The sequence below is a fragment of the Stylophora pistillata genome, chromosome 2 (genome assembly GCF_964205215.1).
Source record: "Stylophora pistillata chromosome 2, jaStyPist1.2, whole genome shotgun sequence".
Taxonomy (NCBI): domain Eukaryota; kingdom Metazoa; phylum Cnidaria; class Anthozoa; order Scleractinia; family Pocilloporidae; genus Stylophora; species Stylophora pistillata.
The window spans coordinates 51,308,315-51,334,877 of NC_142520.1; the positions used below are offsets into that span (position 1 = coordinate 51,308,315).

General features: G+C 40.2%; 1 protein-coding gene across 1 annotated transcript in view; it reads left to right on the forward strand.

The window, feature by feature from the left end:
* The first annotated feature begins 12,103 nt into the window (after positions 1–12,103).
* The window catches only part of LOC148740193 (protein argonaute-2-like), a 20,657-nt gene continuing 6,197 nt past the window's right edge, over positions 12,104–26,563 (forward strand). The window contains exons 1-19 of the mRNA XM_088748405.1: positions 12,104–12,262; positions 14,491–14,777; positions 15,089–15,142; positions 16,105–16,372; positions 17,127–17,264; positions 17,883–18,057; positions 18,634–18,817; positions 19,258–19,380; positions 20,814–20,841; positions 21,324–21,526; positions 21,960–22,047; positions 22,445–22,604; positions 23,027–23,117; positions 23,767–23,835; positions 23,954–24,079; positions 24,298–24,432; positions 25,061–25,162; positions 25,443–25,642; positions 26,272–26,400. Coding sequence (XP_088604531.1) covers positions 12,244–12,262; positions 14,491–14,777; positions 15,089–15,142; positions 16,105–16,372; positions 17,127–17,264; positions 17,883–18,057; positions 18,634–18,817; positions 19,258–19,380; positions 20,814–20,841; positions 21,324–21,526; positions 21,960–22,047; positions 22,445–22,604; positions 23,027–23,117; positions 23,767–23,835; positions 23,954–24,079; positions 24,298–24,432; positions 25,061–25,162; positions 25,443–25,642; positions 26,272–26,386 — 2,565 coding nt within the window. The 5' untranslated portion in view covers positions 12,104–12,243 and the 3' untranslated portion in view covers positions 26,387–26,400. The remainder of the gene's footprint in view (positions 12,263–14,490; positions 14,778–15,088; positions 15,143–16,104; positions 16,373–17,126; positions 17,265–17,882; positions 18,058–18,633; positions 18,818–19,257; positions 19,381–20,813; positions 20,842–21,323; positions 21,527–21,959; positions 22,048–22,444; positions 22,605–23,026; positions 23,118–23,766; positions 23,836–23,953; positions 24,080–24,297; positions 24,433–25,060; positions 25,163–25,442; positions 25,643–26,271; positions 26,401–26,563) is intronic.

Sequence of the window (26,563 nt, forward strand, 5' to 3'; positions counted from 1 at the left end):
TTGCCAGGTTTCCTGTATACATGGTATACAGTGTACACTTGGGTATTTAACAATTATTCCACGAGCGCGCGTTGGATATGAGATGATAGATAGCCAACGAGGCGCGTAGCGCCGAGTTGGCTATAATCATCTCATATCCAACAAGCGCGAGTGGAACAATTGTTTTATTAAAAAAGTTGAATTAAATTATTGAATTTTATTAAATTTTTAGCTCCCTTTTGATTTTAAGCTGACGCGTACGGTTATCATATTTGTAGATTATGGTATATTGGCTGATATATCATAATGGCTAAGCCAATAAAAAGTCTTGAATTGCATTATCCAATGATCTAGTTTTTAATAAACATGAATATACTTGGGTATACATGAATATACAGGGTGTACAGGGTACACAAGGTAGACAGGGTATACGAAGTATACAAGGATATACATGATATACATGGGTACAAAGTGTATAATGGGTAAACAGGGTGAGACAAGATGGCGGCTGGACGTGTTCTACTTATCATCTCAGTATGGTTTCTCGCTCTTTCGTACGTTTTTGAGCTTGGTAAACAGTGCAACTTACACGTAAGAAAAATCAAGGTGCCTTTTGATGGAAATAGTATTACGCCATGGATTAAAGGGAGCACTTTGTACCGAAATTGGTTGACGATAAGACGTTCTGGTAGCTACTTGAAGTCGAGAGTGAATTACTACGGCAACTGCTCAGCTACTTTTAACTTAGAGCTACTTCGCCTCTGTGGTGATATAAGCACTAATCCAGGGCCTCTGTATACAAAAAAATGTTCTGAGTGTGACCGGGTTGTGGCCCGAAATCATCGAGCAACTTGGTGTGATGGCTGCTCTTGGGGGACTCACATCAAATGTGGCGGCGTACTACCTAAAGAGTATCTGCACATGATGTCCACTAACAACAATTCGAGAACCTGTAGGTCGTGCTTGGAACTGTTACATCAGCTTCCTTTTGCGAATACAAGTCTAAATTCTAGCGGCGTTTCTAACGCCGAGTCAACCTCAGAGGAAAACGATACAGTAATATCAGTTTGGACAGAGTTTGATAACATTGCTCGAAAGCACCGCGGAAACTTCAAGATCGGCCATATTAATGTAAACAGTGTTGGTGGTTTCAAATTCTATGAAATAAAAAGTTGGCTACTCTCTGGAAGATTCGACGTTCTTGTTATTCCTGAAACCAAAATTGATGCAAGTTTCCCGGATAGTCAATTTCATATCGATGGCTATCGCTTACGTCGCAAGGATAGACAGGCTGGCGGCGGAGGATTAATGATTTATGTTAGAAGTGATGTTTACTTTATAACAGTTAGACAGCTCGAAGGAATGTCGCTTGAAAATTTGTCCACCTTTAAAACAGAGTTTATGGTTCTCAAAATCAAACTAGGAAAGGGCTGGATAACAGTTGTGGGTGTTTACAGACCTCCATCTGTACCGAAATCTCGATGGATTAATGAGCTCTCATCACTCTTTGAAGCAGTGGCGATGCTTACAGATACTGTGTTTTATGCCGGGGATTTCAATGCGGATTTATTGGATCCAGACAAACCTCCAAAAGATGGTAGAAGCTTCTTAGACTTGTTGGATATTTTTTATCTTAATTGCTTAATTACCAAAGCCACTCGTAAGACCAAAACAACTGAGACACTAATCGATCTCATCCTGACTAATAACAAGACAAATACTTTGACATCCGGTGTGGTGGATACTCAAATCAGTGATCATTCGCTGGTTTTTACTGTCTTGCGGTCTGTTGCGCCCAGATCGCGTTCAAGAAAAATATGTTTTCGAAGCCTAAAAAATTTCAACCAAGAGAAATTTGTGCAGGATTTACGTATAGCACCTTTTACCATAATGAATCTATTTGATGATGTAAATGACAAACTTTTCGCCTTTGAACAACTGTACAATGACATATTGGAGGAGCATGCCCCTCTTAAACAGACCATTGTCAGGGGCAATCAAGTCCCATATATGAATGAACAATGGCGTAAGGCTATTAGACATCGAAATGAATTATGGCGGAAATTTACCAAAGATCGCACGGACACAAATTACGAATAGTATAGAATTCATCACAATAAATGCACGTCACTACGAAGGAGAGCGATAAAAGAACACTTTTTGAAAAAGTCAACATCGTCTGAGAACCCGCGTGAGTTCTGGAATGCGTACCGCCCATTCCTACATGGTAAAACAAAGTAGGCTAATGATATTATCCTTGAAGAAAATAATGTTGTCATTACTGAGAAGAATGCCGTTGCAGAGCTTTTTAATAATCACTTTATTCAAGTCGCTAACAGTGTTGCACGGATAAATGACAGTGACTATGGACAGGACTTCGAAAATCATCCTAGTATTTTGGCCATTCATGAACATTATAGGGACATCAATACGCCACTTTCTTTTGATTTTCACTGTACCAACGGTGTGCAGGTTGAAAAATTGCTTAAAGAAGTTAATGTGAGCAAGTCGAGTGGTCACGACATGATACCGCCGCGACTAATCAAAGCATCGGCAGCTGTGATAGCTGAGCCCATTTCTCATATGTTTAATGCCTCAATTGCTCAAGGTTGCTACGCGAGTGTATGGAAAATGGGGCAGGTGACACCGCTGTTTAAGAAGGGTGATGAATTTAAAAAAGAAAACTATAGGCCTGTCACAGTCCTACCTGTACTCAACAATATATATGAGAAGCTGCTAATAGCACAGCTGGGAGACTTTTATCAAGCGATTCTGTCGGATTCCATCAGCTCTTACAGAAGGTTCTACAGTTGCGAGACGGCGCTGCTAAAGTTAATTGAGGACTGGAGGGCTATGCTCGATAAAGGGGAATTAGTTGCGGTAGTCTCAATGGATCTTTCTAAGGCTTTCGATGTTATTCAACACAATCTACTTTTAGCAAAACTCAAAGCTTATGGTGTGGGAGAGAGAAGTTTAGCACTCTTCAAGGATTATTCTTCAGGGAGACAGCAGAGAGTCAAGATTGGGGACACCTTTTCCAGTTGGAAAGATGTTAAGAGAGGAGTTCCGCAAGGAAGTGTTTTGGGGCCTGTGTTTTTTAACATATTCATCAACGACTTGTTTTACTCGGTTACGCAAGGTAAATTTCACGCATATGCGGACGATCATCAGTTACACTCTTCTGATGTCGACCCAGTAGCTCTAGAGAACTGTATTTGTCGGGAAGTGAGAGTTGCAAATAATTGGTATCGCAGCAATGGAATGATTGTAAATGAGACAAAACACCAGGCTATAGTCTTGGGAAAAACAGGCCACTCCTTCTCTTTTCCATTAAAAGATTCTTTGGATATATTTGGAATAAATATAGACAATAGGTTGCGTTTTGATAATTATATATCAACTATTTGTAAGAAGATAAATGGCCAGTTCAATGTAATGCTCATCCTCGGAGACCCAGGGGCTGTGGGTCGATTTCAAGGTAGGGCATGAAGAGCCCCTGGGGACATTGTCTTACAAGACTAGTTTCAAACGGTCGCAGTCGTTCTGCCATCTGATTGGTGCCAGAAAATCTTTGTGTTTTTCTGCCCAATCAGAGTGAAGTGTGCTTTAGAGTCCTTTCGTGTGTTTTAACACGGACATATACTAATAGCTCAGTTGCTCACTATGTTTGTTTGGACCGTGCGACGCAGATGTGCTTGAGGTGAAAAGTTTCAGTCTTAGCACACAATGTAAGAGAAATCGATCAGATTGTCCGCGAAAATCTTACCGGAAATTATACTGAATACTTTCGCAGGTATCAGTAGAGAACGTGTTTTAAAAAAGTTTGCGAGGTTTGTATACAACACGATGGTTGCAGTCATTGATATGTCGCTTTAAACGTTAAACGAGATTGGAGCTTAAATCTTTCTAGATTTTTTGCATAATTTGCTGTGACTGAAACTTTTCCAATCCCGTGAAGTTATTTCGTCGCACGGGCCACGCAGGTATGTCGAGAAACTGGTACTTGCGCAACTTTCTATGCGTGCCAAAATCTAATCTCATCTTCGCTTGAAAAAAAAGAAAAGCTAAACGTGGAAACTTTTGCTTATTAGATGTGGGTAGATGACCCTGTACTACTAAGCTGACATTTGCAATAAAGCTAACCCGCCCTTTCCATACAATATTTCTTGGTCTTTGGTTTTGTTTTTCCCATTGAAAATAGCATCGGATCGATTCCCAATGATCAAAGGTATTTAACTTGGTCTTCAACAATCGACAGAAGAGGTGAAATGACAATGACCAAGGGACTAGAAGAGAATCCGTGGCCTTCCTAGCTCAAGAATTTCATCACTCTAGACAGCAGCTAAAAGATTAAACTCTTTCCAAACCCCTTCAGTAACTGCCCGAAAACATCTCTCCTTCTCACGATGTTCTCGTTAATCAGTTTTTGTTCAGATTTTAATTAGCTAACCGGAAACACAGCTAAGCTTTCTCTTAGCACTTGCTGGAGGTCGTCCACGAACTTAACGTTCTCTGCAACTTTGGCCGTATTGTGAACGACTTTACTACTAAGATTAGATTTTGGCGCGCACAGAAAACAGAAAGTTAAATAGGCGAAAGCGTCAGTTGCTCGACATACCTGCGTGGCCCGTGCGACAAAATAACTTCACGGGATTGGCAAAGTTTCAGACACAACAAATTATGCAAAAAATCTAGAAAGATTTAAGCTTCAATCTCGTTTAACGTTTAAAGCGACATATCAATGACTGCAACCATCGTGTCAGTATACAAACCTCGCAAACTTTTTTAAAACACGTTCTCTAGTGATACCCGCGAAAGTATTCAGTATAATTTCCGGTAAGATTTTCGCGGACAATCTGATCGATTTCTCTTACAAGACTGAAACTTTTCACCTCAAGCAAATCTACGTCGCACGGTCCAAACAAACATAGTGAGCAACTGAGCTACTAGTATATGTCCGTGTTAAAACACACGAAAGGACTCTAAAGCACACTTCACTCTGATTGATCGATTTCTCTTACATTGTGTGCTGAGACTGAAACTTTTCACCTCACGCAAATCTCCGTCGCACGGCCCAAGGCATAGCGAGCAACTGAGCCATTAGTATTTGTGCGTGTTACAACACTCGAAAGGACTCCAAAGCACACTTCACTCTGATTGGGCAGAAAAACACAAAGATTTTCTGGCACCAATCAGATGGCAGAACGACTGTGACCGTTTGGAACTAGTCTTGTAAGACAATGTCCCCAGGGGCTCTTCATGCCCTAACTTGAAATTGACTCAGCCCCTGGGTCTCCGAGGATGTGTAATGCTAAGATTTCGTAAACTTATCTCTAAAGATACTCTACTAAGATTGCATAAGGCTTTTATTATGCCACATTTTAACTATTGTTCGTCTGTATGGCACTTTTGTGGTGCACGTAGTACTGAGAAGATAGATACTTTAAACAAGCGAATTCTTAGAGTTATCTTGCAGGATTATAATTCTCCCTATGACTCTCTACTTAGCAAAGTTAACTCCAAATCTCTGTATAAAAGACGCCTTCAGACTTTCTTAATTATATTGTACAAGAGCTTGTTTTTTAACTGCTATCCAGGCTATCTAAAGAATATGTTTAGTTTCCGGTTTGTATCCTATAATCTACGCGGAAATTATATTTTGTCTCTACCGTCTACAAAAACTACTACTTATGGTCTTCACTCCTTTTCATATATGGCTTCAAAACTATGGAACTCTCTTCCGGACTCTTTTAGAACGTCTGACTTTTCTGATTTCAAGCGCAAGATTCTACAGTATGACTCTTTCTCATAGTTAAATTTCAGAATGTTACAATTTTACATTTTACATTTTAGTAGTATTTAGAATTATACTTGTAACTCGAAGATACTAGCTTATTCTTTAGCTACTCCAAATTCGAGATTAAATAAAGTATATGTATGTATGTATGTATGTATGTATGTATGTATGTAGGGAACACAGGGAACACAGGGAACACAGGGAACACAGGGAACACAGGGAACACAGGGAGTCTATATGGAGACTGGGTAACAGGGAGTCTATGTGGAGACTGCCACGAATAGGCCATTTTACAGTTGTGTGCTTATTTGCCAAGCCTTTGATTCAGAGTGAGGCTAAAGATGACCTTGTTGTGATAGAGACCTGTATCTAGTTAGCATGCATCCTCGGAGACCCAGGGGTTGTGGGTCGATTTCAAGTTAGGGCATGAAGAGCCCCTGGGGACATTGTCTTACAAGACTAGTTCCAAACGGTCGCAGTCGTTTTGCCATCTGATTGGTGCCAGAAAATCTTTGTGTTTTTCTGCCCAATCAGAGTGAAGTGTGCTTTGGAGTCCTTTCGTGTGTTGTGACACGGACAAATACTAATAGCTCAGTTGCTAGCTATACCTTGGGCCGTGCGACGGAGATTTGCGTGAGGTGAAAAGTTTCAGTCTCAGCACACAATGTAAGAGAAATCGATCAGATTGTCCGCGAAAATCTTACTGGAAATTATACTGAATAGTTTCGCAGGTATCCCTAGAGAACGTGTTTTAAAGTTTGTATACAACACGATGGTTGCAGTCATTGATATGTCGCTTTAAACGTTAACCGAGATTTAAGCTTACATCTTTTCTAGATTTTTTGCATAATTTGCTGTGACTGAAACTTTGCCCATCCCGTGAAGTTATTTCGTCCCACGGGCCACACAGGTATGTCGAGCAACGGGCGCTTTCGCCTACGTAGCTTTCTGCTTTCTGTGCGCGCCAAAATCTAATCTTCGCTTTTTAGTAAAGTCGTTCACAATACGGCTTAAGTTCGTGGACGACCTCCAGCAAGCGCTTAGAGAAAGCTTAGCTGTGTTTTCGGTTAGCGAATTAAAATCTGAACAAACGAGAACATCGTGGAAAGGAGAGATTTTTTCGGGCAGTTACCGAAGGGGTTTGGAAAGAGTTTAATCTTTCAAATGCTGCCTGAGTGTTGAAATTCTTGAGCTAAGAAGGCCACGGATTCTCTTCTAGTCCCTTGGTCATTGTCATTTCACCTCTTCTGTCGATTGTTGAAGACCAAGTTAAATACCTTTGATCATTGGGAATCGATCCGATGCTGCTTTCAATGGTGAAAACAAAACCAAAGACCAAGAAATAATGGGTGGAAAGGGCGGGTTTGCTTTCTTGCAAATGTCAGCTTAATAGTACAGGGTCATCTACCCATACCTAAGAAGCAAAAGTTTCCACCCTTTGCTTTTCTTTTTTTTTTTCAAGCGAAGATGAGATTAGATTTTGACACGCACAGAAAGTTGTGCAAGTACCAGTTGCTCGACATACTTGCGTGGCCCGTGCGACGAAATAACTTCACGGGATTGGAAAAGTTTCAGTCACAGCAAATTATACCAAAAATCTAGAAAAGATATAAGCTTAAATCTCGGTTAACGTTTAAAGCGACATATCAATGACTGCAACCATCGTGTTGTATACAAACCTCGCAAACTTTAAAACACGTTCTCTCGTGATACCTGCGAAACTATTCAGTATAATTTCCGGTAAGATTTTCGCGGACAATCTGATCGATTTCTCTTACATTGTGTGCTGAGACTGAAACTTTTCACCTCACGCAAATCTCCGTCGCACGGCCCAAGGCATAGCGAGCAACTGAGCCATTAGTATTTGTGCGTGTTACAACACTCGAAAGGACTCCAAAGCACACTTCACTCTGATTGGGCAGAAAAACACAAAGATTTTCTGGCACCAATCAGATGGCAGAACGACTGTGACCGTTTGGAACTAGTCTTGTAAGACAATGTCCCCAGGGGCTCTTCATGCCCTAACTTGAAATCGACCCACAACCCCTGGGTCTCCGAGGATGGTTAGCATGATAAAAAAGTAATTTACATTTGAAAGGCAGTGTTGTAATATTGCCGTTCTGTTGTTAAGGCTGGGCTCCCTGTGCCCTGCCCGCATTTTGCATGACCAGCGGTTTCACTTTATGGCTATTTATTATCGTAACCGCCATCTTGTATTTAGTCTTTAGTTAGGTTCTAAGTGAAGTAAGGCCTATTAAAGGTTCGAATTCAACAATTTACTTCACTTAGTTCTCATATCAGCAACATGGAAACCCTGCTAAAGCCACAACGTCTCGACTTGGATCCGAATTCGCCGTCAGCAGCGAAAGAATGGAAGCATTGGCTCCAGACATTTACGAATTTCATTCGAGAATGTGGTGAACGAGCTCCCGACCAACATCGCACTCTTGTAAATTATGTGTCACATAACGTGTTCGAGTACATCGAAGATTGCCCAGACTACGAATCATCCATTGAAGCCCTTAATCGATTGTATGTCAAACCTCCAAATGAAATATTTGCTCGCCATCTCCTCGCAACGAGACGTCAAAACCCTGGGGAGTCACTCTCCGAGTTTCTACAGGAACTTCGGAGGTTAAGTAAGGATTGCAATGTAAAGAACGTGACCGCCGAACAATACAGAGAAGAACTGATTCGTGACTCTTTTATCAATGGGCTGCTATCTCCATTAATCCGACAACGACTTCTGGAGAATAGACAACTTGATCTGAAGTCTGCATTCGACCAAGCTAGCGCGTTGGACTTAGCCCAGAAGAATTCCGAAGCTTATGTAATACCTGGCAGTTCAGCGGCGTTAATTTCGGCTCTCGAAAATAGTGCTGGAATGTCCACACCAAACGATAATCACATGACTGCTGCTGTCATGCCCTCAAGGAAATGCTATTTCTGCGGAGGCTCTCTTCATAATAGGAAAGACTGCCCTGCACGTAACTGTACCTGTAACAACTGTGGTAAAAGTGGTCACTATGCTAAAGTATGCCAGTCAAGAATGACTAAAACAACGGCTTCAATAATCTCACCATCTCTCTGCTCAATAAGCGCTGCTTTCCCACAAAGTCTCATGCAAGCATCCCTTAAGGCCACTATCTGTGATGTCACTCTGACTGCTCTCGTTGACTCTGGGAGCTCAGACAGCTACATAAATGAAAAGGTGGCTACGCAAATGGATCTTGAGTTACATCAGTCTGATCAGGACCTATCTATGGCTCTCACCTCTCTGACAACGAAAGTCCTTGGCCACTGTTATGTAAATATCAAGATAGGCCACCAATTCTACCCATCTGTGCGCCTGGGGGTACTAAAGGATCTCTGCAGTGATATCATCCTCGGCCAGGATTTCCAAAGGAAGCATAAAAGTGTTGTCATAGAGTATGGAGGTAAAAAACCTGAACTCAAAATTCCCAACTCAACACCAGTGTGTGCTTTCGCGAAAGCTTCAATTGAGGAACCATCCCTTTTTGCAAATCTCCTTCCAGGATGCAAACCAATCGCAAGTAAGTCACGTCGGTTCAGCAAGGAGGACCAAGAATTCATACATCAAGAAACTAACCGCCTACTCTCCGAAGGCATTATTGAACCTAGCACCTCTCCGTGGAGGGCTCAAGTTGTCATCTCAAAAGACCCCCTACAGCGCCATAAGAAACGCCTGTGCATTGATTATTCACAAACTGTTAACCTGTACACAGAACTTGATGCTTATCCCCTGCCCCGTATCGACGACATGGTCAACAATTTGGCTTTGTATAAGGTGTTTTCAACTTTTGATCTAAAAAGCGCTTATCACCAGGTGCCAATCAAAGATGCCGATCGGAAATATACTGGGTTTGAGGCCAATGGTAGACTCTATCAGTTCTGCCGCATTCCATTTGGGGTCACAAATGGCGTTGCAGTCTTCCAGAGAGCAATGGACAAGTTTGTAGAGGAAGAAAGCTTGAAGGATACATTCCCATACCTGGATAACATAACTGTTGCAGGGCATGACCAGCGAGAGCATGATGAGAATGTCAAGAAATTCAGAGAAGCTGTACAACGACGACAGCTCACTTTGAATGAGAGCAAGACAGTAGAGTCTAAGACGTCCATCAACCTACTCGGTTACTGCGTTGGCAATGGCCTCATCGCCCCAGACCAAGAAAGACTTCGTCCCCTTAGAGAATTTCCTCCTCCAGAAAACCTCCAATCTCTCAAAAGAGTTGTTGGGATGTTTGCATATTACGCAAAATGGGTACCAAACTTTTCTGAAAAGATACAGCCTTTGTCGCAAGCAACTACATTTCCCCTTGATGGCAATGCCCTAAGTGCATTCACAACACTGAAAAAGGAGCTGGAGAAAGCTTCCCTTCACTCAATTGATGAAAGTCTGCCCTTCATAGTGGAGACCGACGCATCAGAAACCGCTCTGTCAGCTACACTAAATCAAGGTGGCCGACCTGTTGCGTTCATGTCCCGGACACTCCAAGGAAGTGAACTACACTATCCTGCTGTGGAGAAAGAAGCCATGGCCATTATCGAGGCGGTCCGAAAATGGCGCCATTTCCTTGCAGGTAGACACTTTACACTAAAGACAGATCAACAGTCAGTAGCATTCATGTTTGGCAACCGAAAACGTACCAAAGTAAAGAACAATAAGATTCAGGACTGGAGACTTGAGCTGGCCTCCTTTAGTTATACAGTGGAGTACAGACCTGGGAAGGACAATGTTGCTCCGGACTCATTTACCCGAGCATTCAAAGTTTCTATGCCGACAACGAGCCTCAGCGAAATTCATGTTGCACTATGCCATCCTGGTGTCACACGGATGTTGCACTTTGTAAGGTCAAAGAACCTACCTTACTCTACTAAGGATGTCAAGAAGGTGTGCTCTAACTGTAGAGCCTGTGCTGAGCTTAAACCACAATTTTATCGACCAGAGCAAGGAGTCCTCATTAAGGCTACCCAACCAATGGAGAGACTGAGCATTGACTTCAAGGGCCCATTACCCACAACCACTAATAACCCCTACATGCTGACAGTTGTGGACGAATATTCACGCTTCCCTTTTGCTTTTTCCTGCCCAAACATGAATTCATCAACTGTCATCAAGTGCCTGGACCAGATATTTACTCTTTGTGGAACACCAGGGTTTATCCACTCAGACAGAGGTCCCTCTTTTATGTCCCAGGAACTCAAAGAATACCTATCACGGCGAGGCATTGCTACGAGCAGGACAACACCTTACCACCCAGTAGGTAATGGCCAAGTAGAACGCTATAACGGCATAATATGGAAGGCCGTCCGTTTGTCCCTAAAGTCAGCAAACCTGCCTGACAGCAAATGGGAGATGATACTCCCAGACGTACTTCATTCAATAAGATCCCTCCTCTCCACTGCTACCAACTCAACTCCATATGAGAGGTTCTTCAACTTCCAGCGTCGTTCGTCACATGGCACCTCACTGCCTACCTGGCTACAATCAGCTGGACCAGTGCTGCTTCGTCGATATGTGAGGACAAGCAAGAATGATCCCATCGTTGACCAAGTGGAACTAAAAGAAGCAAACCCTACATATGCACGCGTAAAATACATGGATGGTCGAGAGTCAACTGTATCCATCAGAGATTTAGCACCGTGCCCACAAGCCTCGGCACAAAGCCCTCCAGTCATCGTGCCAACTGTTAATGAACCACAGTGCCCTGCTCCGATACCTTTGGACCAACAACCAACTGAAAGCAAAGATTTGCCAACTGAGTGCCAAGATGGAGCAGTTAATCATGATTCGGTCACGCCACCTGCTGTAAGACGCTCCACTCGTGTGATTAAGCCACCATCCCGGTATGGATGGTAGAACACTGCCGACTATAAGCTTAGAACATTGAACACTGCCTCCCCCTGTTAGTTAGCTACGTTTTAAGGGAGGGAGAATGTTGTAATATTGCCGTTCTGTTGTTAAGGCTGGGCTCCCTGTGCCCTGCCCGCATTTTGCATGACCACCGGTTTCACTTTATGGCTATTTATTATCGTAACCACCATCTTGTATTTAGTCTTTAGTTAGGTTCTAAGTGAAGTAAGGCCTATTAAAGGTTCGAATTCAATTGTGCAAGGTTTGCATTTTGCATGACCAGCGGTTTCACTTTATGGCTATTTATTATCGTAACCGCCATCTTGTATTTAGTCTTTAGTTAGGTTCTAAGTGAAGTAAGGCCTATTAAAGGTTCGAATTCAATTGAGCAAGGTTTGTATCATACCAAGGTCATCTCTAGCCTCACTCCCATTCAAAGGCTTGGCAACCAAGCACACAACTGTAAAATGGACTATAACTTGCCCACTGCTGACGAATACTCAAAGCACGATGTAGCCAAAAACAGTTTAGTTTTCTGAAGATTTTTGATGGATGCCAGGTAGCATAACAGAAGAAACTTGTGTGAAAAATGGCGTCGAATAACCCAGGTTAGGTCTCTATTTTGTGACATCGACTGCAACATACTGTACTATTTTGCGAAACCAAACGAACGTAATCAGGCGAAATCTAACGAAACTAAAGGGATAATACCGATATATTTTCTTAGACTAATGAGGTAAAGATAACTTTCACAAGGATTTTGGAGTAATCGTTAATTAAACATAAAGATTCATTGTGCAATTTATGCGACGTGGCTTTATTGTTTATAATCAGAGAATGAAGGTAAGGATAAACCGGTGGTCGCGCGGCTTTATCGCCTTCCAGTTGTATTTTTGCTTCCACAAGCTTGTCGCAAGGGATTTTCCCCTTTGTAAGAGATGATAAGATTTTATGTAAAAATTGTTTTCAGCAAGGACTGATTGTATATATCGAGGTAGACTGGGAGTTTGTGAAAACCATTTCTTAGTCATGTCATTGATGTGTTTTCCTAGATGCAGTTGGTCAATGATCGCCCTAACTTTTTCCTCTTGCATGTTTTTTTACTGTTGGTGCTTTGTAGGATTTTTAGTGAACTCTGTTGTTGAGTTGCACTTTGTCTGTCTGTCTTATTCATGATGATTGTTGTAGCGTTGCCTTTTAGAGGGTTTAAAGCAGAGTTGTTTTTCAACTCTTTTAGAGCAGTGACCTTGTTGTGTTACAAATTGTTTTATGGCATGGATACAGTAATCTCTGCAAGTTGTGCTATGACATTTTCCAAGTAGCTCTTAAGGGCAATAAAAGGCAGAACCTGTGGCATCCAGTTTGATATGAAATGAATTTGGTCCTTTGTTTTGTCTATGAAAGGTTTAATGGAAGGGCATTCATCTTACAAACAGATCTCACAAGAGTTGGCCTGATTTTACATTTGTTTGTCACAGGTGTTGGGATGAATTTGAGACCCTTTGATGGCACGCTGACTTGGCTGTCAGAAATTTGAAAATGCAATGCGACCACAAAAGCGAGATAGGGAGTCTGTATTGGTCTGTCTTTACCTCTATTCTAAGAATTTTTTGGCAAAATCTTGAAAATTAGCAGTGAAAAACTATGCTAAATTATAGTTTGATGATAAAACAACTCAACAAGCACTGTCAGATGGAAAGATTGCCAAACCTGACAGCGAGTTCAGGTTGATTGCTCGAGCAATATCGTATTGATTTAGTGTTGACCTGACAAATTTAATCCAAAGGCTGTCACATTGTGCATGCATTTAACCGTGATTTATTGCCTTCAACACCGACCAAAGACATTTGTGTGACATGAGAATGGTAACATTGTTAGCACTTGCGGAGTGAAAATAGTCCATTCCGCAAAATAGTATTTGTTATAATTTAACAACTTTACAAAATTTAAATTTAATATGGTTGGTGAAATACGAAGTGATCAACATCTTTGGGAATTTATTTATTTAATCACTTATTTACTTATTTATTTACTCAACTTTAATTATACAGATCTTAATATAATATACAAATTGAAGATAAATTAACAACTAAAAAAAAAATTCACAAGATCTGAATAATTAGGTCAGTTTATACAGAATTCGAAGATTCTTTGTAAAACTAAACTGCCTCAATTAAAAATTAAAAAAATATATATTACATATAATATATTGCATAGTAGCTCAAATAGTATAATTAACATGACGATAATTATTAATAAATTATAAAAATCGATCCTTATTTGCATTAAATTTGTTATAATAAAATTTATTAATAACTGTTCTTAAGTGATGAGAAAGATTCAATCATTCTAATGTGTAGTGGAAGGCAATATCAGAGGTCTACAATACGATTAAAAAAAAGAAAACTTAAAAACATCAGTTCTAAAAAGGCCTTTTCCCAGTGTAGCTTACCGGTAACTATTTCCGATATACTTAAATGTAATCTTTAAAGGTATTTTTGTGACCCAAAAAGGAAGACGTTTCTGGAAGGTGAAATAGTTCATTTCGCAAAATAGTATCTCTCATAAAATTATTATTTTGGGAAATTATTTTAATGAGGTTTAAAAATAGCAATAAAAATCCAGATTGTTAATCAACAATTACTCCAAAATCCTTGCAAAAGTTATCTTTACCTTGTTAGAAGATATATCGACATCATCCCTTTAGTTTCTTTAGATCTCACCCGGTTCCATTTTCATTTCAGTTTGTTTTGCTAAACAGTATAAGCCCTGCAACATTTGTTTTGTTTTATTTGGATTTAATTTTTCCTGTTGTAACTTGCGTTTATGTTTACAGCCAATCGTGTCGGTGGAGATTTTGCTCCACCAAAAAGACCTAACTTTGGAACAGTGGGAAAACCAATTGCTCTCAGAACAAATTTTTTTCAAGTTCACCTTCCCAAAGGTGACATACATCACTATGATCTTAGCATATCTCCCGATAAGTGTCCAAGACGGGTAAACCGAGATGTCGTAGAAGCAATGGTGAATGCATACCACAAAGTTTTTGAGGGTCAAAGGCCTGTTTTTGATGGAAGAAAAAACCTCTACAGCAGTAAAGCTTTGCCGATCGGAAGAAAACCAGTAAGTGTGATGTTTACATAGAAACCTGCAACTATTTTGGTCACAAACACGCATGATGCATGTTTGTGATCATATAAACTAAATGGGGGGGCATCTGGAAAGATTTCCAGATGGGGGGCATCTGGAAAGATTTTTTTCAAAAAAATTGTAAATGCCTCAATGCAGTCTGGCCAAAGCCCGAAAAGCCCATGGATATGGTGCTATAAAAATCTCTCGGTATTATTATAATAATTATTTTATCTTAAAATGGTGAATTTTGGTGAACTTTTCTCTGCCTCAACTACTTTGATTTAAGATACTGAAAATTTCAGATTGATTTTGAAGTAACACTTCCAACTGAGAACAGTAAAGACAAGGTCTTTAAGGTAAGAAACAAGTCTGGTCTTGGAAATCAATTGAATATAGCTTCAAAATTTTGTATTGCTACAAATTCTGTCAAGTTGCTTTACTTTATAATCACAGCTGTACAGCATTATTAAAAATGACAATTTTTTATGATCATGTCTTCCACTGAGCTTTATCAAAATCTGTGTCATAATTAATAGAACAGTAGCTTCTTTTATAGGTCATACTCGGCACTAAACAGGTTTCGGCCATCTTGGAGTAGTGTTTCTGGATGAAAATCTTTTTCTCCCAGAGGCGACCACCAAATTGTTTCTCTTTACAAAATTGATACATTGTTATGCAGATACTTAGTGAAAATATAAATGGAAAATGTATTAACTCTGAGATATTGTTAGCATGTAAGGTATTTTAAAAGATTCTCAGAGATTCTGCGCTTGCAGAATAAAAATCTGTGGCAGAATTACAGGTATGATAATGAGTGTGAAAGTTTGGCAGTAAAGGATTTTAAGTTTTAAGACAAGAAGTTAAGAATTTGGGGGAGTTGTACAACTTATAAAGGTACCTATCAGCATAGAAACAGTAATGTACTGTAGACAGGTACAAGGTTTAATTGGCCTTAGCTGTTTTATTGTAGACGATATGCACAACATATATCTTATGAACCAAGCGCGAGGGCCGTACTGGGAGAATATTGGCCTGAGGTCTTGACAGTACGGACCGAGCACAGCGAGGTCCATACAAAAGAGACCGAGGACCGATATTCTTCCAGTACGGTCCCAAGCAAGCTTGGCTAATAAGAGATTTATTATACGACTGAAGTTCAAAGGGACACAAGTGCGGTATCATTCGGGACCATTCGGGACAGTGCCTGGTCCAATACTTAGAGAATATTGGACCGGCAATAGAGCATTTTGATTGGTTGATTTTAGTTATTGGCCCTCTGACTGCCCAAGTCGTGTAATAAAATTTTATTTTGGTTTAGGTTACAGTCAAGTGGGTTGCACAAGTCAGTTTATTTGCATTGGAACAAGCATTGGAAGGAAAACACAATCAAATTCCATTTGAGACTATACAAGCTCTTGATGTGGTGTTAAGACATTTGCCATCCATGAAGTATATACCTGTTGGAAGATCTTTCTTCTCGCCTCCTGAAGGTTACTACCATCCCTTGGAGAGTGGGCGTGAGGTCTGGTTTGGCTTTCATCAGAGTGTCCGACCGTCTCAGTGGAAGATGATGCTGAACACTTATGGTTAGTGCAATGATGTACACATTGCTGCAGGAGTGTTAAAATAAACCATATACGTACAGCTGATGTATTATCTTGGTGTTGTATTTTGATGTAGTATTTTGGAGTCAAGGCAGGATTATATGAGGAAATTATTTGTAGTGTCTTAAGTTTTTGTAGAACAAAAATCTTGTGACGCTGTAATTTTCTGTTGATAACTGGAAGAGTTAATCTTTTACACACTAACATCAGTATGCATATTCTCCATACTGTTCTCTATTCATTTCTCAAGGTGCTGACAAGGATAATTTGTTAAACAATCAAGAGCTTATCAAGCTGGTTATCATTTCCTTTATTCTTGCCACCTTAACTCTTTCACTCCCATGACTGATCAAGACAATTTCTCCTTACTATAATTATCAGTACAATATTAAGCAGACAAGTGATGAGAATAAAGAATAACATCAGCAAGGGAATTATATGTTGATTCAATACCAAATTCTCCAAACTAACATCATAAGAATTGTATGGCAGACAGTAAGGAGAATTGCTAAGGAGATCTTGGCAGTACCAGGGTTACTGTGTTAGGAGAAATTGGATGCCAGTCACTGTTAAGGGTCAAATGGTTTAAGGGGAAAATAAAAAGAAGCCTCCACTAACAGTAGGGTCAAATATAACCAAAGGTTTGTCTGAGGTCATTAGCTGTACCAAGATAGAGAATAATCTCTGAAACTCTGACCATGTTACTGAGAAATTAAAGCTTTTGACTTGATCATAGTTTCAGCAACTGCTTTCTATAAATGTCAGCCAGTTGTAGAGTTTATGTGTGAGATCCTTCACAAACAAGAACAGGATCTTCAAAGGACAAAACCATTGTCTGATGCAGATAGAAAGAGGTTCCTCCGAGAGATAAAAGGTATGAAGCAAGTTATGTTATGCATACAAAAAGGTGATATGTATGGATTGATAGGAATGATTGAAGAAGAGTTGGGTATTACAGTTGTAAAAAGGATGTTTAAAACCAAATGTATACTATACTATTTTTAAATCTGATGGATGTTATTAATATCAGTTTGAACAAATATAGCTTAACTGCATGACTGACTTTCAAAGATTTTTACCATATTATGTTGTTGTTGTTTTTTTTACTGTTAGCATAAAGAAATGCCATTTTACATGTATTTTTTTATGATTATGGTATTTGTAGCTCCTCTAGTCATATTTTATCAGTTCAATCCACTATATTCTAATCATTAATCACCAAAATTTATATCTGGTAAACATTGGAATGCTATCTTTCCAAATAAATTTTCTCAATTAAAATCCTTTATCTAGAGACATTTTTGTTCAACAATGGATTTCTTGGGTGATTTTACTTATTAAGATTATACTCATCCGAGTTTTCTCGCACATGTGGGAGTGCATGCAGTCCTTTAAGTGTTAGTGAATGGACAAAGGTTTTTAGGATTTACTTTTACTAAGAGTCTTAAACATGTGATTTGTAACTGTATCTGTTTTGATTTCTCGTTACCAGGCCTCAAGGTGGAAATTACCCACTGTGGATCAATGAAGAGAAAGTACCGTGTCATCAATGTAACAAACTTATCTGCACAAACTTTGAAGTTTCCTCTAAAACAAATGGAAACAGGTCAGCCTAGTGAGATCACAGTGGCAAGATATTTTCAAGAAAAACATATGAGACGGCTTAAGTAAGTAACGCAGTACTTTTATAACTTATATTTCTGTTATTACGACTCATAATTTTTCAAAGTCAATTTTCCACTTTTATTTCATTTTGTACTATTTTGGCGACGAGTTTTCAAAATTCTTCCTACGGCCTCATCTGAGCATTGCATTCATCCCTTAAGGCGTGTGCGAAAACACGACAAACACAGCGAAAATAAAACGATTTATGTGCTCTCTGCGGCCAACGATAATAATTTGAATTGCTTAAAAGTTTTGTTTCGCGCGGCCATTTTGTCGCCCCACTTTCCGTCCATATCTGCCCTCTACTACAGTGTAATACCTTTACACTTCGCACGTGCTGTTGTCTTTATCTGGTAAAATGACATAAGAGCAAAATGATATCATGAAATTGCATGAAGTTACATATATTGTACCTCTGTTTGGAAAGAAGCAGTGAAGTGATTTTCCAAAGAACACAACGCAGTGGTCAGGCCAGTTCTCACCCTCAAATGTTTGATACAGATTCGAGCGTATCAATCCGCCAACCTTTGTGTCATTTCTCCTCTTCGTCTCATTTCTTTGTTCTTGTGTTCGTGTAGATACCCTCACCTGCCATGCCTTCATGTCGGGCAAGAACAAGAACACACTTACCTCCCCATTGAAGTTTGTAACCTTGTGGCAGGTCAGCGCTGCATCAAGAAATTGAGCGATAAACAAACATCTATGATGATAAAAACAACAGCAAAGAGTGCTCCGGAGAGAGAACAAGAGATCTTAAATCTGGTGAGGGAATATCGAGCATTGATAGCGAATATTTCTAATTTGCTAGCATAGCCGTTTCCCCGATCTTGTTCAGTGGTGTTGTGAATCATTATGTATGCTCATAGTGCGAAGTAGATGGCAGAGTAAAATAGCGCGTTACAAAATATTGCAGGAGAAGGCAGAGGCATTTCATCTTCCCGCCACAAATTTAACGCTTTCGGCACTGCGTTCTGCATGCCGTGTTTAAACTGAAAAACGCGTGATTATACCCTATTGCGGGCCTCACTCAAAGAAAACAAACTCATTACCTTTGCAAGGGTGAGAACCCAGGTCTCTGGATTTTTAATGAGGTTTTTGTTTTCAATGTGATGATGGATTTTTATTCCAGTATTTCTATTCATTGAAGCTCTTTGTATCCAATGACTGACGTGTTTGTAATTTCCACTCACTTACAACCTTAGATTAGGAAAGCTGACTTCAACAATGACCAATATGTCAAGGATTTTGGAATCTCGATAGAAGACAAGATGGTGGAACTTCAAGGGCGGGTGCTGCAAGCACCTAAGCTGCAGTATGGCGGAAAGGTAACTGAAGTAACGTTCATTTTCCCTTTTTTTTTTTAAGTTAGATCCGTTTTGAAGATGTTGAAATGCTTTTTAAAAAGCTTTCGAACTCAGATAACGGTTTGATGGGAAAGAAAATAATCAAAAGGGTAAGAATAAACAGGATGGAAAATAATGGAGAAGAATAAAAAGGGACGAGGGTAAAGTCTTAAAGTGCACCTAAACCCAAAAATATTTTTTCGCTTAACGAAATAAGCTTATTTTTTGGAGTATTTGTGCAAAATTTTGTAATTTGCTCAAATCTTTAATTTTCTGTGCCCAGTCAAAATACGGAAAATCGGCCGCCATCTTGCCCCACGACCGAGTTTAAAGAGGAATGGCTCTAGCGGGTAATGTGACGTCAAATCCAGAACACGAAAGTCTGCATTTCACACATTTTCACTTGTTTGGGAAGGTTGTCGTCGATATTGTCCGAAATATGCCGACTAGGTGTGTTGTATGTGGAGTTTATGAAGCGCGATACCCTCTTGCAAATTTTGCACGTTGCTACATCCTTCTACAACACTTCTATTACATAGATCACCGATCTATGATCACTATGATAACAAAGATCACCGATCACTTCACGTACACCTCCGCCAACGTAATCTATATCATAACTTGCACTTATTGCAAAAAGTTATACATCGGCGAAACAGGAAGACGACTGGGTGACCGATTCCGAGAACACCTTCGCGACGTAGAAAAGAATGACGAGGACGCATCAAAACCAGTCGCTAGACACTTTAAATACAATACAACCCACAATTCCTCCATTCGCTCTGACGAAGGGCTAACGCTGGAAACGTCAGCTTTTTTATTCGTTACGGTGGCCAATTTACAGTTTCAACTGAGTTGATATAACCAAATTACCTTGTTACCCCCACTGACGCGGCACCACAGTTTCTTTAGAAACTTTTAGCCTTCATTCATCTACTTCAAGGCTTTACTTAGTTGCAAAATACTTCAAGGTAAGATTTATCAAATCCAAAGAGTTCTGGTCGCCAACTTGGCGACTAATTTTGGAATCTTGATCGCCAGCACGGTAATCTTAGTCGCATTAGGGACTGTACTCGGTGCAATTTCGTGCATGCCCTGCTTGATAGAGATTTATCTAGTGGGTAGCGTTATTCACCCCTCTAACAAGCGTGGGCTGGTAAAGGCACTCGAACCCAGACCTCTCGACCCGAAGTCCAGCGCACTAATCATTCGGTCAGAGCGTCTCCAACAGGGAGAAGAAACTTCAAAATTTTTAATAACATTTTTTTCCATGGAGATAGAGGTCTGAAATTTGGCAATATTCATTATTGCATGGTATGTTTCATGTATCCCTTACAGAGCTTTCGTTAAATGAACTTCTTATTGCGTATCACTCTTTTTGGTATTTATCGAATTTAATATTAATTTCTTCTTAGGACAAACTGAAAATTTCCCCAAAACAAGGTACAGTGAACAATTTTGTGAAAAATCACTTAATGATGGTAATAATGAAGAATCAATTTAAAGGCTATACCCAGGTGAAGTCGGGTATTTTCTGAAGAGTTTTTTAGTTCATTCTTCAGCCGGCTGGTGCGTCCGTTTGCCTTTTTAATCACAAAACAGGATTTTCTAACCCTCGTGTTGTTGGAATTGAATGCTTTACTTCGACATAAAGACGACTTTAGACAGAACAATGACAGCAGCAGCGGTGGAAAGAGGAAAAAACGGTTATTTACGTCTAAGTCTTTATCTGATGGCGAAAAAAAAAATCATTACCCAAATTTTTGTCACCTGGATGACACAGGAAAAGGCCTTGATAATTCTCATTATCATGCAAAAAAAAAATAAATATTCCTTTCGCTTGGTAGAAAACTATTCTCAATTGTCTGTGAGTATTTTTGTACTGTTGCATCGTCTAACTTTCATTTTCATGCTTCGCTTTCCAGGAGCATGGGACATGAGAGGAAAGCAACTGTTTCACGGCATTGAGATTAAAGTGTGGGCAATAGCTTGCTTTGTCGACCCAAGAGAAGTCAACGACAGAGTATTGAAGAACTTCGCCCATCAGCTGATGAGGATTAGCAGCGAAACTGGGATGCCAATCAAATCTGAACCGTGCTTCTGTAAATACGCTAAGAAAGCCGAGGATGTGAGTAGCTCAACTTCAAAATTCTCCTCAACGTCGTGATAGATTTACTTAGATTAGCGTTAAGAGAATTTGTAAATTCTGTTCAAAGACAAAGGTCTTTAGTGTCTCGATAGCAGTTTTGTGTATCGTTTCAAGAGTTAATTTTATTGGTTTCAGTTGAAAACATACTTGGAGTGTTTCAATTGTCTTTACCTATCTTGAAAAGCGAGGAGAACTCTGGAAAAGAAAAACAGTTTGAGACGCAAACTCAGGCAATCAGAGAAGGAGAATTTCCCGTATCTCCTTAATGAAACAGTGAAAGACAATTGCATAGAAACCTGCTTATGTAAACACGGCACTCGTTCTTTGGTTAATAAAATTATTCTTGAAGTCAGGGAAGTTGTTTGAAGTGCGAGAGATGAAAGAGATTTGTCGTGTTGTTTTATCTTGTCAGGTTGAGCCCATGTTTAAACATTTGAAATCCACCTTTGCCAATCTTCAGCTCATTATTCTTGTGTTGCCCGGAAAAACACCAGTATATGGTGAGTTTTGAAAACACGGAAGGAGAAACGAAAAATGTTCAGCGTTGAATTTGTGATCACAGTGCGATTTGTATGACTGACTGAAGAACTGATTGATTGACTGACTGACAGTCTGTAAGACTCATTGACTGACTGACTTACTCTCTAACTGGCTGGCTGATCGACTGACTAAATGGCTGACTGACTGGCTGTCTGACTAACTGACTGGCTGACTGGCTGGCTGATCGACTGACTAAATGGCTGACTGACTGGCTGTCTGACTGACTGACTGACTGGCTGGTTGTCTGACTGACCGACTGGCTGGCTGATGGAATGACTCACTGACTAACTGAGAGACCCATGGATTCTTTGTAGAATGTAGATTCTCAGTGTTTTATTATCCACGTTTCTCTTGTAGCTGAAGTCAAACGAGTTGGAGATACAATGCTAGGAATCGCCACACAGTGTGTTCAATCTAAGAATGTCACCAGGTTTCAAGCTCAAACATTGTCCAATCTGTGTTTAAAAATAAATGCCAAGCTTGGAGGAATAAACAATATTTTGGCCCCAGATATTCGGTGAGATGAATGCACTTAGTACTACTTACAGGGGCATCGAAGGGGGGAGGGATGGGGATGTGGAGGTGTTAGGTTTGGAACGGGTGGGAGAAGTTTGGTTTGTTAAGAGGAATCTGCGAGGAAATGCTTTTTGTACATTTGCCATTTTTTACTTGTTCATGTGCGGAATGTTTCTTTTCTTTTGTCGTGTCATGATTAAATTTACCAGATCCCCCAGAGGGCTTTGTAATATTCTCACGATTCCTCCCTCATTGGCTGTCAATTTTTTGTAGTCCCTGTTTTATACTTTGTAGGCGACGACTGACCTCACCCCCCCGTTCTCTTTGAAAACCATGTGATCCCTCTCAAAATCCCCCTCCCCTTCCCTCCCCCTCCATGTTAAATAATGACTGGTCCCTAAATATTTGAATCTATGTTTACAGACTTCCCGTATTTCGCGAACCTGTGATATTTCTTGGAGCTGATGTAACTCACCCTGCAGCTGGGGATGAAAAACGACCTTCAATTGCTGCAGTAAGTTGTTATCCTTTTTGGTATCCTTCTTGTGCTTTTTGTTTCGTAGTTATTTTTAATTTTGTCGCTGAGAGCTTGTTGCAAGAAAGTCTCCCGATAAGACTCTTCTTGTAGCGTGCATTGGGAACTAAGAGCTTCATGTTGAAAACAACGTTTGAAAAGTTTTCTTTCACCAACACACAAAATCATCTTTAACTTTGGGTAAACCACTGAATATTTGTTTGATATGGCAAGATTGACCCCAAAGGAGTTTAAATAAGTGGTTGAAGATGGAAAAAGTTAACTGGAATGGCAAACTAGCGACTGATAAGAAAAATGTTTTATTCGAACTGAAGTTGCTCGATCTTGTACAGTGAGGATGGAGAGACCTGTAGGACGGCAACAACAGGAACTAGGGTGGGATGGGTGGGTGAAAACTGACGAGAGAAATCGCGAGAAGTTGTAGTACCTGCGAAACCAGATCAGTTAGTATCGTTGTAACATCCTTATTCGCGGATGTGTGAGTAGGAGTGAAAGTCAATTTTTCCTATTTACGCTGAAAATATTCATACTAAACTTTTCCAATGCACTCAGCGTAATTAATGTACTTTGAAATGAAAACCAATAGATTATAAATAGAATACCTCAAGGTAATTTGCTGTGTTTGTAGGTTGTCGGCAGTATGGATGCTCATCCCAGCCGGTACTGTGCTTCAGTTCGAGTTCAGACACATCGCCAGGTATGAAAGTCGCGTGGAAATGCCGTTGGAGTTGCGCTCCATGAACTTTTGAAGAAAAAAAAATTGTTAATTAACCTTTCACGTGATCTTAACGTCTGCTCCATTATTTATCTTGCAGGAAATCATTGCCGAATTAGCGGCCATGGTTCGTGAGTTGTTGATTCAGTTTTATCGTTCGACAAGACACAAGCCAGTCAGGATAATTTTCTATCGTGATGGAGTCAGTGAAGGCCAGTTTAGACAGGTGAGGTGGTGATATTTACTATGGTAAATATGAGTTGCTGCTCATTACTGCCGAAGATTGCTGCTCCATTACATCCTTGGTTTGACAGAAATACTTTAAAATTGTCTTTTTCAAACACTGCATGCACATACAGATTTACCAGTCAGTGGTCAGTAGTGAACGAAGTTCTTCGCGAAGTTGTAGAACCAAAATTGTTTTGACGCCAAATTTGTTTCTAGGTACTGTGTCACGAACTAAAAGCCATCCGTGAGGCTTGTATCAAGCTGGAGGTTGGGTACCAGCCGGGCATCACATTCATTGTTGTGCAAAAAAGACACCACACTAGATTTTTCTGTCAGGATAAAGAGGACATGGTATGGGTTATGAAACTGGCGCATCATGTTTTATCGCTAAGCTTTGTAATATCTAACTGTAAATTTTAGGCGAAAGTTTCTTTAGAGCCTAATTATCTTGTAAGGTACAAAAATATAATTTTTGGGGAAAAACGTTGTTGAAAATACAGCATATGCCTGGGGTTTAGTTAGGAGCCTCTACTCTGAGCACTAACCCCAGCTTCCCTCGCTCGCTGGCATTTACTCAACAGTTTGCTGTAAACAAACCACTCGCAGGGCTGTGCGCACGGGGAATACCCAGAAATCCAAAAGAGAGGAAGGAAAATGTTTCTTGACCCTTTTCAGCCTAACATCAGTATGCATATTCTCCATACTGTTCTCTATACAATTCCTAAGGGGCTAACAGGGAGAATTAGTTTCCTAATCAAGAGCGTCTTCAGTTAGAGATCATTTTCTACCTTCACGTGATCATAATGTTTGATTCAGGGGTGATAATGTAAGGAGAAAGTAGATGTTGGACACTCTCAAAGGTGAAAGGGTTAGAAAAATAAAAAACATAATCAACGCATCCCAACTCCCATCTCATTATTTGGCTGACTCTGTTTCATTTAAGCGATCACGCATTTCATATATTTTTTTGTGGTTTTAGTGTGGCGGTAGTAAGAACGTCCCCCCAGGAACCACTGTGGATGTTGGCATAACTCACCCCACTGAGTTTGACTTCTACCTGTGCAGTCACGCAGGAATTCAGGTAAGGCTTTGCCACTCTCCAATCCACAGGGCTGAGTTACATAAAACTTCTCGCAAAAAATTTAAGTAACACAAAGTCGTCAAGCTTTCTAACAGTTTGTAGTTATCAAATTATACTACTGAGTGAGGGAGAGGCACTGTGAAACTAAACTCTCCGACATCTCGATCGGGAATCCCAGCGCATTAAGAAGGCGGCTAAAATTCAAAGCGATCTGCGAATCTCGCTGTGTGGTTGTTTTTGGAGTAAAGACACGACGCTAATGAACCCGTTCCTCTTGCAGGGCACCAGCCGTCCTTTACATTATCACGTGCTCTGGGACGACAACAATTTCAAAGCAGACGAGATCCAGGCCCTCACTTATCAGTTGTGCCATACTTACGTCAGGTGCACACGAGCAGTATCCATACCAGCCCCTGCGTATTACGCGCATTTGGTGGCGTTCAGAGCACGATTCCATCTGATAGAAAGAGAACGGGAAAGGTGAGATATTATGCACGGTAGACAAAGAGTGTCCTCAAGAAATATGGTGAAATTCCACATAATCTGATGAACTTTACTGGAAAAGGCCAAGTTGTGAATTTTCACCTTAAAAGTGAGATCAGAACATGATATATCACATTCGTGGGTAGGAAAAAAATGAAGCTGGTAGAATTTGACTCATCGACCTCCAAGTAAGAGCAGTATGCAGTGGAACCTCACTTAAAGAAACCTCTACATAACGAAGTCCTCGATACATCGAACCAATTTCCCCAGTCCCTTGCTTGGCGAACTTAAAATTTAAGTTCCTGGGGAGATCCAAGAAATGTTTAGATCGGAGGGCCGGGGACTTGAGACGCATTCGCGAGGGAAATATACTCTACAGGGAATAGGCCCGAAGGGTAAGTGCATGATGGGTGTGATTAGGGAAGGAGGATTCAAGACCCTTTTGATGGAGGGGAATTTGAGATTAAAGAGTGAGGGTCTTTAAGGTGTAAGAGATGGAAGGGGTTTTGAGAGCCGAGGGATGAAGGACTTGAGGCTTGACCAGTTGGAGGAAGGTTAGTTTAAATTTCTATTATTTTTGTTTATCTTGATATTAATGAAACTTTTTGTAATTTCTTTCTATTCAGTCCTGAGAATGGTTCGTCTTGCAGTGGTGGTCATGGAGAGGATAGAAGTCCTCAGATTTTGGCCAAAGCTGTTCAAGTTCATCCGGAAATGTTGAAAGGAATGTACTTCGCCTGAGGACACTCGATGAGGTTTGACTTGAATACCGACATTTTGACTATTTATTCTAGTAACTTTCTCTTTAGTAACTATTTATTTTAGTAACCTCCCATATCCAGATAAATGAGAATTGTCTTTATCTCTTTGAGCTTTTAAATTTTCTTTTCTTGTAATAAACATGATAAATATCTCTTG